The sequence below is a fragment of the Ochlerotatus camptorhynchus genome, unplaced genomic scaffold, assembly GCF_037179485.1.
Source record: "Ochlerotatus camptorhynchus isolate MF236.1 unplaced genomic scaffold, CSIRO-AGI_Acam_v1.1 ptg000329l, whole genome shotgun sequence".
NCBI lineage: Eukaryota > Metazoa > Arthropoda > Insecta > Diptera > Culicidae > Ochlerotatus > Ochlerotatus camptorhynchus.
Window position 1 is genome coordinate 2,928,922 of NW_027040817.1, and position 14,330 is coordinate 2,943,251.

At 37.5% G+C, this 14,330-nt stretch overlaps 1 protein-coding gene across 1 annotated transcript in view; it reads right to left on the minus strand.

Moving 5' to 3' along the window:
• tei (teiresias) overlaps positions 1–14,330 on the minus strand; it is a 282,830-nt gene that overhangs the window by 159,415 nt on the left and 109,085 nt on the right. Inside the window, exon 2 of the mRNA XM_065230249.1 lies at positions 10,720–11,906. Coding sequence (XP_065086321.1) covers positions 10,720–10,780 — 61 coding nt within the window. The 5' untranslated portion in view covers positions 10,781–11,906. The remainder of the gene's footprint in view (positions 1–10,719; positions 11,907–14,330) is intronic.

Here is a 14,330-nt window from a genome sequence, read left to right on the forward strand (position 1 = left end):
CCACCAAATAACCAAATTCCACAATTTCCACCAAACAACCAAATTCAAGAGCAATATATGAATATGGGTTGATATTTAAGAACAAATATTGAAAAATGGCAACTTCAATTTAGTGGCGATTCTAGATCTTTAACTGTCTCAGATTTCGTCAGACAAATAACAATTTTGGCCAATGCTAATCACGTTATGAAGAAACAGTTGTTGCAGCAGTCGTACTTGTTTTTTACGGGAGAGGTAATAAAATAGTATTTTACATATTATGAAAAATTTCAAACCTGGGATCACTTGGCACAACCTTAATTTTGAAAATCCAAATAAGGATAAAACAATTGAGGATGCAATCAGGGAACGCAAACAAAAAGGTAATGAACGGTTCAATCAATACCTTGCGGACATGGAAAGATTATTCCAAAGTCTTTCCTATCAGACTGATGAACGGCAAAAACTGAAGCTGATTTATGAAAATATGAAAATGTAATATAAGAGGCGTTTAGCGTTAACACCCGTTTACACTCTTGCACAACTTACAAAGTTTTGCTACAGCTTTGATAGTCTGGAGCCAAGTTTGTTTATTCCTGTAAATCAAAGGGTTCATCCCTCAACGTTTAGGGCCTTAGGACAAAAACCCCCAGAATAAATTGAGTGTCAAAGCTTAGTCCTTGCTTCACATTTTCTTGTCGACCGCTGGGTTGATCAGGGGAAGCATCTAGTCTATATCATGAGATTTTGGTTTTGTTCGCGTTTTGGGTTTTGCTGGTAATTTTTGGTAGTTCTTACCTGACCTGCCCTGAGAGGACTAGCCAGGTACTGTATTTGAACACGCCCTCTCGCTGTACGATTTACGCTTAAGCGAAAGGGTTTTCGAAAGGGTAGTTCGTTGAGGAGCTTGCCGATTTGGCGGACATAGTTCGAAAACATTCTGCTGTAAAAATAACTATGGTTTAGTGAATTTATCTTCTGTTTTCTGCTATTTCCGCCTTGCCATCTACCCTACTGTTACAAGCTGAAGCTGCCTTCGAAAGCTGGCCTGACGAGGAGGAAGATTAAACATATCCCAAACTGCACCTCTAAACAGTCCTGACAGAATTTGCTTTGAACCGGGCGTCTAGCCTATTCTCCTTTTCCTCTGGCGAGTCGATTGACAACTCAGCTGAGGGGTAGTCTGTCTCCGAATATTAGTTTTATAGTAACTTTTAACGGTAATGTCTCCACCAAGTAGATTAATTGCTGACATGATCAAGAGAAATTAGATTTTTTATCGTAATTACTGCCATAAATACTGCCAACAACTCAATCGCCATATTGGTGTTATGAAAATGTTTAAGCTCGAAAAAGAATCCAAGGATTGGCGGTAGAATAATAGATACAGAGCAAAAAATTAATTTTAATATTACATCCAAGAGGATGCACTTCAATCATGTCGAAAATCTCATGTAATTTTTATGGCCACACAAATAAACAAATGCAGTAAAAGCAACGTAATGCCAGTTTATGCACTGTATTAATGATAATTTTGCCTATTTTGGCAAGTAATATTACACCATATTTTCGACACGATTGAAGTGCATCCACTTTGATGCGATATTAAAATTTATTTTTTGCTGTGTACATTGAAGGCCTGAAATTAATTTATGTGTGTTTTCATATTATTGAATGTGGAAAGATAATTTTCTGGAAAACTAAGACTAACCAATCGAATTAAATGAGCGTGGAAAAAGTGAAGCTACTTCCGCTGGTAGTGACAAATGTCCACCTTAACGAGCTCATCGCAGATCTGGCGTCAAATCCAAATACAAGTTAGGCACTAAGGTGGTGCTCTGTACGAAACCGGAGTATGACCACGACATTCCCGATGAAAAACCGTTCAAGGTCGTCATCAGAGGCCTACCAAACTCCGACCCGAAGTTTATCGAAGCTGAAATCCGAGACCGGTACAAGCTGGCCCCAACCACCGTCTATCGGATGACAAGAAAGGACGAAAATGTGAAGCCGTATCCGGATTGCCTTTTCCTGGTACACTTCCAGAAGGGAACGGTGACGCTCAACGCGCGGAAAGCCATCCGCTCCATCAATTCCATCATCATCCGCTGGGAGCCATATCATGAAAGATTCGGGCGTGTTGTCCAGAATCTGGACGACCGCTCTAGACCATTCTGGAAGGTAGCCAAGGTCCTGAAAACCCAACCCAAACCCGTTCCACCTCTCAGAGTCGAAAATGATGACGATCGGCTTTTAATCATCCCACAGGAGAAAGCAAATGCGATCGGCGAGCATGTCGCTTCATCGCATTTGCTTGGCTCGACTATCCAAAGTCCACTCCATGATCAGGTTGCGCAATGCGTTCAAAACATAGATGCCTCCCCTTGTGTCGTGCCTTCGGTGGATATGATTACAGTACAACAGATTTGCTCAGCGCTGAAATGCACCAAGAACATGAAGGCTCTAGGGTTTGACGATATATTCAACTTGATCTTGAAGAGACTCAGCATTAAAAAGCAGTCTCTTCTAACCACTATCTTAAACAGATGCTTGGAACTGCACTACTTTACAAGCATCTGGAAGGTTGCAAAAATCATACCAATCCGCAAACCCGGTAAGGATCCAATCAACATGACGGACTTGTGTACAAGTTTTGTAACTTCAACTTCCCATTACATCTGGTTAAAATCATTTTTTAATTTTTGCGACTTGAGTGTGAATGTGATAGAACGGTTTCTGCACATCGAACCTACATGAGCAAATTTGCGATTATCTATTTTGCCAGTGGTTGCGGGGGAGTTTGGTAAAGAGAGATGATAAAACCCGATTCGTACCTTCCTTAAAATTGACCTTTGCTCGCTTTCTACTCTCTATACACAATTTTCACTCTAACGGAACTATCGTATAAAATGACCACTTTTAGCCTGTTCTTTGACGTTAAGTATCTCCACCTAAATATTTTAATTTCAATCAAAAATACAGAGGGACTGCATTCGATAATTAACCTTTTCCATTAACAGCCATCAGTACCGCAAACAAGATCGACGGAAAAAAACAAACCAAAGGAAAAAAAAAAGTACCGCTCCAATGACGCGTTCATCTAGATAAAATTTATAAATAGCAGATTTTTAGCGATGGTCCCAATCTTAGATCCGTTGGCCAACATTAGAGCCATTTCCCCTATTTTGAGATTTTTTCTTCGAGAACCTCGATAAAAGTAGCCAAAAATTTGGTAGCCAAGTTGCCAAGCTGAGCAGGCGCATGTTCTCGCGTGTGATAATTTGATTACATTCGTTTTTCGTATACGTTTTGTTCTCCATGGAGTATTTTGATTGTGATATTGTGTATTAGAGATTGGATTTCATTAGTTCTGGGCCCAGGGCGCAGTAGCTTAATTAAATCTAAATTATTTAGTTTTTACAAACGTTTTGTTCCGGAGTTGCTTCTGCAACAGTGCTTTTTGTGCTGCACATCATCTTTTGTGATCCGGTATGACCTTACTCGCAGTTGATCTATTGTTTGATGCAATGAGCTAGTTTTTTGACTAAGTGAGAGTCGAGTGTTCTAAGAATAAAAGATACCGAAAACACATTCGATCTTGCAGTGTTCCCAATTAGCAATTTGAGTTTTATGAGGGTTCTGAAGACCATGATTTAGACTTGTAGATTGCTTTAAAACCATGATAAAACTTGCAATGTTACTTGGGTTTGAACGGGGTGGGAGGGATGGTGATATTGGAGTAGTGTTGATAATATCGTACAGAAGATGTGTTTGAAAGATTCTGTCTGGATCGCCACCAGACGCTGATTATGAGTTGATTTGGTGAGTGCGTTCCAGTTGTGGGGTGTTCTGATGATTTTTTTTCCAGAACTGTTGATTCGCGTTTACTACGTTTGATGTATTGCTCAGTTTTACACCTCGTCCACTTTGATCGCCGCAGAGCGCCCGTTTGCCTTAAACTGCTTCTTGCTTTTTTTGGGTCTTCTTCAGATTCTGCTTGACGATGGCCCAATATTTTTCGATTGCGATGGTTCTTGTCCTTGGGCACCACTGGCACGTAGTTGGTGGCATACCACTCCATGGCCTTTTTTTCCGTTATGGCAGGATGCCAAATCCGGCCAAAACAGCAATCGTGTTGCTTCATGAAAGGCAGCAATCATTTTTCCAGACATTCGTTCACGTAAATTTCCTGGTTGATGGTCCCGGATGCAGTGAAAATGTAACTTTTCAAGCCACTGGTACAAATAGCCTACCAAACCAGGTATTTCTTAGCGAACTTCGACAATTTCAAATGCTTGAAAATTTATGCCACCTTTCTCCTTCCAGTTACCGTACATAAAGTTTTTGAATTACTTTAAGATAATTCTTGTGAAAATTATTGAGAAAACCTGTGAAGTGTTGATATGAAACTATCAATGTAAGTATTTAATGATCCTGAACTTTGGTTAGTTAGCATGGAATTTTTTTTAGCTCCCCGTTTTTTTTAAATTCTGAAAGATTCTGAGACTTACCCAATTCTGGATATTAAAATATCACATCTTCAACATGGATTTATGATTAACAAGGCAGACCATCTACCACGCTTCGTCCCTGCTCAGACGTTATTTCGCTCAGAAGTGATGTTTCCGTCTTATTATTGTTCTTATTCGCATTTCAAAGTTATTGTTTATCACCATTTGGAATGCCTTGATCATCTACTTACAATGCCAGAAACAGAAGCTTCTAAGAAATCCAGAACCTAGTTTTATTAATTCACTATTTTTACAGATGTTTCGGATTTTACAGTAGATCCCCCGGGGCCTCCATATCACGAATGCATGGGTCCAATGGGTCTGGGTTCAATCCGAGCTGAGGTCGGTGGTATTTTTCTGAGGCGTAAAAATCTCTGGTCACGTCTTCGATTGCCGTCAATGGATGGCAATCGATGTCCGTCGGTGATTGGCACTAGATTGCGGAACAGAGTTCAACGATAAATAAAGGAATGAATAATTAATTTTAGGTTTATACTATGTTGGGATAACTAGAATTCGTTCACAAGTCTTCATAACCCTGCAAATATTTTCCAGTTTGAATCTTATAATTTAATGTATATTTTACTTCAACTCCACCCTATTTTTTATTGTGTGGCCTTCAATGATTTGATATCAATTTTCAAATTCTTGCACGCATGAAATAAAAATTTGTGATTGCGACAATCCTTTTCGTATAAATTGATTTTTCTTACCTGATTTTTCGAACCTGATTTTATTTTAACACACACTTAAACTCATAGATGAACATGCCTCCCAATAAGCGAATAAGCGAAAAAACACATTTTACCTAAATAAACTAAATTTGTTTTGAACTCCTCATACTTTACAATTTGTTAATAGAAGTGTTGTTTGTACGCATGATCAGTTATCAATTAAGTCGGGTTTATATTCCTTAATTTCATTTTCATTAATTTTCATCTATCTTTAGCGGTTGGTGGTCATAATGGAAGTAAATTTCCTGAGGATATTATATAATGCTTTGAATCCTTGATAAAACTTGCAATACTATTCGAGTTCAGTCCAAATGTCAATAATTAGTTTTTACAACTCCAGTCCAGTTTTGGCTTCCTAAAATCCGAGATTATTTCCTATTCACCAAATTCACCGAACGTAAACATTACAGAAAACAGTTCAATGCAATCTTCACCAACGGCAGTGGATCGTAGTTCAAGAGCTGCAAGAAACGGATTATCAATATATTCTTGCGAAATGCTCCGTGAGTTTACCTAGTTGTTCCATCTTGTCCCAACCCAATAGTATCGCAATCCTAGAATCTCACCTTATACCTTAATAATGGTGAAAACGCCTTCAATACGGTATTTTTATATGTAGACCTGCTTTTTGTAAATCATAGGAAAGGCAAAACTTTATCCAAGAAACCCTCTCCCTAGAGCACTCTATTTTAAAGATAAAATAGAGGGCATTCTATGCAGTGGGAACAATAACCAATCAAAACCTTAAAAAGTTGGTGCTTTGTAAACCGAGCAACTTGGTCGAAGACCGTAGAGCTGTAGAATATATGCCCACGGCTCTAGAGATTTTGGCCACGCTACCGGTCAAACTGCACTAATGTTCTTCTGTAATCTAATAGTTCATATTTTCAACTTGTATGATTTATTGATTCGAGTTTTCAGTGCTTTAGTGTTCGATACAAATACAAAAAATAACTAACGATTAATTTCTTGAAACATTTTATATGAGGCATCAAGTCTCTGAGCCTCCTTCCGTTAAAACGGCACTGCATAAGGTGTCTAGAGTACACGCAATATTCCATTGTGATGGCACAGCACACGGTTCTATTAGCAATCCGTATATGACGGATTTCACGCCAACTCGTCTTCGGAGTTGGCAGCACCCTCTCAGAACCTTATGAAACTTTGTGGGTGTGGAGACTTAGCAATTTTAAGCAACTTTGAGTACTTATTTTTTTCAAAATTTATCTCGCCTAACATTTGATAAGGGTCAAAGTTTTTTGTCGATTTTTTTTTTCAAATCGATATAGCTTAAAAATGGCAAGCCCTACAAAATAGTGATGTATGGCGAACTTTTAGCAAATAATCTGAAATTTTATAAAAAAATTTAAATAAAATAAAAAATCGGTTTCTACACTCTAAAAAAATATATTTAAAAATTAAAAGTCATTTTCCCAAAAATGGTACCCCTCAGATTTGCTTGATATTTTTTTCTCATGAAAGGCAATATAATTACCTAACTTTTCTTGATACATCGCAAAGTGGGCGCTTTTAAGGAAAAAAAGTTGTTCGAACAACAACTTTTTCATGTTAATTTTTTTTTAGCGTGTTTCACTCAAAGTCGAATAGTAATACGCGCACAACCTTATTAAAATTCGATTAAACTTTATGGGTATACTTTTCGATAATCTGGGCGAAATCTAGCCTAACATTTGAAAAGGGTACAGAGAAGTTACCTGCAAATCGTCCAATAAGAGTTCAGAACAAAACGTTCTAATGAGGAACAGCCATCTCAGCATGGTTTGCACTTTCCTGTGATGGATTGTATTATAATATATGCATACACTCTATCCAACTTCTATAAAACCACCCTCAAATTGTTCCAAATCAACAGGTAAACTAAGTAAAAATCACTTAGTATGTTTTATCCATGAAAAGATTTCAATTCATGTATTTGTGATTAATTTAATTAGAAAAATAATCATTCATTTATTTTTATGTATTAGGTGTGTCCATTAGTAAGCAATATGCATATATGTTTATACCTCATCTCTCAAGTGAATACATATAATAGCGCAGGTAACTTAACGATTATTTAAGGCATGCCTAAAATAATCGTTAAGTTACCTGCTATATAGCAGTTATATAACAACGCAGGTAGTCACATGAGAGATATAAGGTATAAACTTAAAGCACCGCAGTCTGTTTCTACCGACATAATCTAATATTTAAGTTTGGTGATATCACAACAATGCTCATAGTTGCTGTAGTGCATAGTTGTTGAAAGTGTAGTGCTGCATAGTTGTTGAAACGAAAAAGTGTTTATATATACAACAATGGAAAAATCTGCTGAATTGATTATTAAAAGGGTGCAATGTAGTGCCAACATAAACAATCCCAATTGCAGCCGCGGTTGACTACCGACCGTTGTAATTTGGAAACTATTATTAAACCTGCAGATGAGTTTGTTCAATATTTGACGGAAAAAGTTGAAAAGCTCATAACCCATGATTTTATTCATAAAGAGCAATCATCTTAACTAAGGAATAAAAAAAATTCTCTTCAAAACGGTGAAATTTTAGTGATTTGCGACTTTTCTGAAAATTATTCATTTATTATTCAAAACTCAGCACAGGGGTATCATTGGAACAATAATCAAGCTACGATACATCCTTTCGAAATTTACTACATAAAAGAAAACAAGTTGGAAAATTTAAGCTTTATTATTATTTCAGAAGTATTGACCCATGATACAATAGCAGTTCAATTATTTATATCAAAATTGTTAGATTTCATTAAACAATCTATTAGTTTCACAAAAATTACTTTCATGTCAGATGGAGCAGCGGCACTTCTTCGCAACGTCTCATGGGAAAGGCCCATGTGACGCAATTGGAGGAACTCTCAAACGAATGGCAAAGAGAGCAAGTCTTGCTCGAGATTATGGAAACACAATCACAACTCCACAAGAACTGTATGACTGGGCAGTTAAACAAACAGATACAAGCATAACAAAATTGAACTTCTGCTTCATATCAAATGATCAATACACAAAGATGTCCGATGAACTCAAGGAGCTGTTCAGTCATGTAAAAACTATACCTGGTACACAAAAATTTCATTGTTTTGTACCTATTTCTCAAAACATAATTTCTACTAAGCGATTTTCACATTCAAAGGAAACTCCGAAAAATTTCACTCTGTTTCCGATAGACTAATAATCAATGAAAAACTCAAATTATGTATGGAGAATTATAGGAAAATAAATTATGCACTAAACAAAAACACTAGAGTTTTCATTTATTAAAACACCATTCGAAATGCCGGAAAATCCTCTGTATTAGGCCCTTCAAATGTTAGGCTAGATTTTTGTTTTAAGCACGCCCAGATTATCAAAAGGTCAAAATCTTTATGCTCATTAAGTTTCAACGGATTTTAATAAGGTTGTGCGCGTATTACTATTCGACTTTAAGTGAAACACGCTAAAAAAAAATTAACATGAAAAAGTTGTTGTTCGAACAACTTTTTTTTCCTTAAAAGCGCCCACTTTGCGATGTATGAAGAAAAGTTAGGTAATTATATTGCCTTTCATGAGAAAAAAATATCAACCAAATCTGAGGGGTACCATTTTTGGGAAAATGGCTTTTAATTTTTAAATATATTTTTTTAGAGTGTAGAAACCAATTTTTTAATTTATTTAAATTTTTTTATAAAATTTCAGATTATTTGCTAAAAGTTTAGGGCTTGTCATTTTTAAGCTATATCGATTTGAAAAAAAAATCGACAAAAAACTTTGACCCTTATCAAATGTTAGGCGAGATAAATTTTGAAAAAAATAAGTACGCAAAGTTGCTTAAAATTGCTAAGTCTCCACACCCACAAAGTTTCATAAGGTTCTGAGAGGGTGCTGCCAACCACTGGATGAGTTGGCGTGAAATCCGTCATTAGAGAATGCTGTAAAGGTAAAATATAAATTTGTCTTAATTGATAAGCTCTAAATAATATTAGAATGTGTACTCACAAATCAGTGATTCTACTGTAAAATTCTACGCCTGCTTAGCCTGTGATAGCTGCACTCTTTCCTAGACACTTTACCTAGAATAGGTTAGATTTAAGACCTTAGTATTAAGCTAGGCAATAAGGTTTTAGATTTACTCACAGGTCGTAGTGTAGCAGTAAGTTTAAGTGTTAATTCAATAGTGTATCGAAAAATATTAACATTGCATGGATGACTAACCTAGAAATTGTAATGTTTATGTAATCTTAAATATTTAATAGGAAATATCAATCCTGATGAATTGATATCTTAGTGGAATACCTATATAAAGAGAGAAAAGGATTTGTATTTCTCTAGAACTCGAGTCGAGTAATAGTACAAGACACTGAAGAAGCCTGCACATTGTAGACGAAATACGCGTATCTGTCAAGGATAAGCAAATAAGGTAGTAGAATTAAATGAAAATTACTAATCCTTCTCTCTCTCTTTATATTAAGAAATATCAACATCTTTTGAACTAACGAAATCTTAAATTCATATTTTAAATCATATTAGGGTAGGCTAACACTTTACTTTAAATTCCAATTCACGTTAAACATAACTTTTTAGAGGGCATAGACTTATTCTGCTGCAAATAATACCATTGTTCTTGTTAAATCCCTTTTCTCTCTCCATGACATTCTGTCTTATCACCACTCATCACCGAAGAAGCTATCATTAATCAATAGAAGCGTTAAATCTAATCCAGCATCTCTACGATAGATTCCTCCGCACCGTTAATAGTCGTAACGTCTTCCGCATCACATCGAATTCAACCAATATGAACACTAGGCGAAACTCCTAGGACATTTACATTTACCCCATGCATTCATGACATGTTTCCTGCCGTAGACGAACCAGCCCAAGGCTTAAAGACCTTCTTAATAAAGATATAAAAAAATATACATTTTTCTGCAAGCTTTTTTATTCACTTGTTTTAGTTATAGAGAGCACGATTATTTCAGATCCACCTCACCCAGGTTTCAAGAAGCTATGAAAAAAATTTATTGTAGAGCATTTCAGCTTTGACCTCAGTTAATACCATGAGATTCGCCTAAATAAACCTCGTACAATAAAACCACATTAAAAGATCCTTAAAAATTAAATCCAGCATACTTCAAAACAATTTATTCAGATTTTTTGATGGTGCTTTAATAAATTTCCATTACGGTAATGATAGATCGACAATTTTCAATGAAAAAAGCAAAATATTCGAACAATAATTGCTCCTTACTAATCGAATAACGGATAATCGATGCTTACGGCAATCAACTGTTTTCAGTAATAATCGATAATTTCTAGCAATTGAGCAGTAATTGGACATCCCAACGTACTTCTGAAGCTGATAGGCGATAACGTTGACCCTCGCAACCAAACTATGATTACTTTCAGAATATGAATGAATAATTTACATAAACGTCCATGATGCAATTAAATAATAGTTCACAAAATGTACTTGCAATGACTCTCCAATACTTACATGTTAAGACAAGGTACCAACAAAATATAATCCAAATTCGCTGATCGGTCGTTGGTATCATGACGTCATCACCTGCGTTCCTAACGACGACAAGTGTAATCCATCAGATGCGATGCTGCGAAACGTTCCAGGGAACCACAAATCACTTCACTTCAATTTTCCCCCACTTTCTGCTTCGGGGAGACACTTTGTTCTTCGGTAAAACTCTGATTGCATGTAGTCACTGCTATTATTTTATGAGCACTTATTCCCCACGCTGGTGCTAGGTGGTTTATCGGGCGATCGGAGAGGATGAAAGTTTAGCCTTAAAAATCGCTTGTTACGAGGATAGGACGTTGTAGTATAGGAAGTTGCTGCCACTACAGTCGTGCTTTCACAGTTCTGGAGCAGCCGAAGCGAGTAGGAAAGATGACGATAGAGTTTATATTCGACGTTCCAGAGTAAACACTTTAATCTCATGTACACGAGAATTAGTTTTGGATGGAATCGGAGCAAGAGTGCGGGAGAACAGGATGTCTCCAATTTCTGCTGTGTTGACTTTTGCACATGCACGAATGGGTGCCCGTAAGCCAGGGAGCGCTCGAAGCCAACCGGCAGACGGAGTCAGGAAGGATCGGGATAGAGAGCAGCTAGAACGAGTCGGATGAAGTGGAAACTTTCCCGGGCAGGATAGACGGGTCTGTGCTTGGCTCTTGGTTTAAATTTTCATTAAATGCTCTTTAATTTTTATCACTCCATTCCCAAAGTGCTCTTACACTAAATTATTCACTAGTTTTTGATGACTTAATGAGAGATGCCGTTTTATGCTGTTTGCTGTTGCAACCATCACTTTACACAATTTGGTCATACAGGGCGACAACCAATTTACCCTTTCGCAACCTCGGAACGCCCTTTCCGAATCTACCGTGGCGTTTTATGTTTTATGATAATAATGATGATTATTTATTTGCTTTATATCCTGTGTTGCAACCTCTCGTCGAGCGTGTTCCCTTAATTTATGTCACGCTCTGCAGAGTGCTTTTTCGGAATTCACAGTTGAGTAATTGTTGTTGTCGTTTGCTGTTCCGGTTTTTATCACCCGGCGACCTCTCTGGCACAGACAACACCGGAAGGCTCGGGAGCAACCGCCATTAACTGCCAAAGATTCGCTGGCCCCCTTGGTGAAGGGTGAGAACAGAAGCAGAAACCTGAAATGAAAATGAAACCAGAACAGAGAGAAGAACGAGTTAGAGATGCAGGACGCAGATAAAAAAGTTTATTTTATGTCGAACAAATTACATACATTAAGCCCCCCTCTGCTCTTCTGGTCGGAAAGTTTGAGACCTGGCCATGCCGTAAGTAAAGGAGATATGGAAGCGGAGAGTGAACCGGGGACAAAGAGCCAAGGGATGTGTCGACGGCAATGGTAGACTGGTGGTATTAAAAGCACTGCTCGCTTTTTATGGCCTGGTGGCACAGGATCCAGCATATCGTTTCTGATGAGCGGGAGGATTGGGCGAGGGCTAAAGTGGGAGGAGCATTTATGTTCGATGTGACATTTAAATATCTTAATTTAATTTCAACCGAATTTTCTGTTCTACTACGAGTTTGCTAGCAACTGAAAACACTGAATGAAGGGTTGTTAATCGATATCCGTCGATAATGTCTGCGTTAACATCTGCATTGCAACGATAACGCTGTATGATTAACAACCCTGAATCGGACACATAAACGACAGATATTTACTTGAGCTCATTGAATTGCTAAAATTTGTTTTGGAAAAAACAACTCCCACACACTTAGAAATACTTATTTTTACACGTTACGGAATCCATCTTTGACATAAAGGATGAGACGTTAACAAACGTGTCATGTAAAATTAAGTGCTCCGAGACTGAAATGTTCGAAAGTACGTTTGATTGAGCTGAATTTCGCGTCTGTTATGACTCAAATTTAAGTCAAAATTGACGCTCGTATATGTCACTCTCAGAGCACCCAAATTTACATGAATTTTTCTAAGTGTGCAGGCAAGTTAGATTTCTACAAATATAGACCCAATCAAATCGAACTCGTCTGTGTGCCACATGTTTCCTCGTTCAATTAACACTTTATTCTGCATCGTTGCTCAAAATCAAAATATGTGCGTTTCGATATTCGCTGAAATTCCTCGAAACGTGTTCCCTCGAGTTGAAATATCACCATGGCACCAAATCACACACCGCCTGCTAGCGAGTCATCTGCAAACCATCCATAATTTATCGAAATGATTCGACTCTGGAAATTTTAATTATGATTTAAAATAATTACGCTCATTGCAGCCATGTGCGAGCCCGATGCAGCGGAAACGGTGGCAACTAACCAAGGCCATCACTCTGCAGGGGGTTCTGGCTGCCGACACCGGTCGGTCGGTCCTGCCTGGAGGGGGCACCTCATAAACATTCAGAACGTAGAACGTACCTCTAGGTATATGAACCATTTGCCAAACACAGAGTAAAGTGCCCGACTTTTGCGTGTGCTTCTACGGTGGATGTGTGCGGTAGTCCAATATGCAAATTACATCTCACTCTCGGTGTGGCTTCTGTGAAAAGTGGACGCAGACAAACACAATCACATTAGAGTGCATTGGTTGCATCCCAGCCTGCCGGCCTCTACAAAGTTGGATCGCTTGAATGGCTACGTTGAGAATGGGAATTTTCAGAGCTTCTGGACGCTCACCGCGCAGTTTGGTTTGGTTGTCGAGTAACTACTGAATAAAGTTTTGTGCATATTATGCTTCTGCACAAAACTCAAATGATTTGATTGTTTAAAACTAAAGCATGATATCTGGCATAGTTTCAAAAAATATTGCCTAATGTTTACGAATGGATTTCATTTACTGTTTGCAAATCAACATGGTATAACTCGTTTTTTTAGATTACGAAACGGAACCGTGTCATAAGCGATTGTATAATGTTTCCCCGGAATCCATTCGCCAACTTCAATATGGGTCATTCCAGCTCAAATGGGTACACCACCTGTGGTCGATGTCACCGGTTTGAGTCAAACTTGGCCAAAACACTTATTTTGGCATTCTGAACAAACGCTTTTTTGATTTTGCTCTGAAGTGCCTAGATCCCTCTCGGCTACAACCCTGGATATTCGAGATTTTTAGAAATGTCATCTTTCAGAAGAGATTACTCCGCAACCAAATAATCTATTCGTGATCTTAGGACGTCAATTTGAAGGTGTTTTAATGTAGATTATCATGAGTGTACCCACATTTTATTTTTGTTATAGTAACTACAGTAGACAGGCTGATTACCGGCAGGTATCCAAATTGTCAAAAAATGGCTTATTTTCACCATGGGTGGGATTTTTTATTTTTTAATATTGTGGGCTCGAATTATAATCACACTTTGGAAACATTTTCTACTTGATGTGTTTTTAAGACCAAATGATTTGGACAAATAATTTTTGAGCTATGACCAGATGAGTGAGTGGTTGTTTCGAGGTTTACTAGTAGAAAATCAATGCTTTTTAATATTATTTTTTTTATTTTTGCTTGAATTCCTTCACGCCGATAGCACAATCATATTTTAATGTTATTTTTCACATGTTCTGCGCAGGATTCTCAGTATATGAAATCATAACTA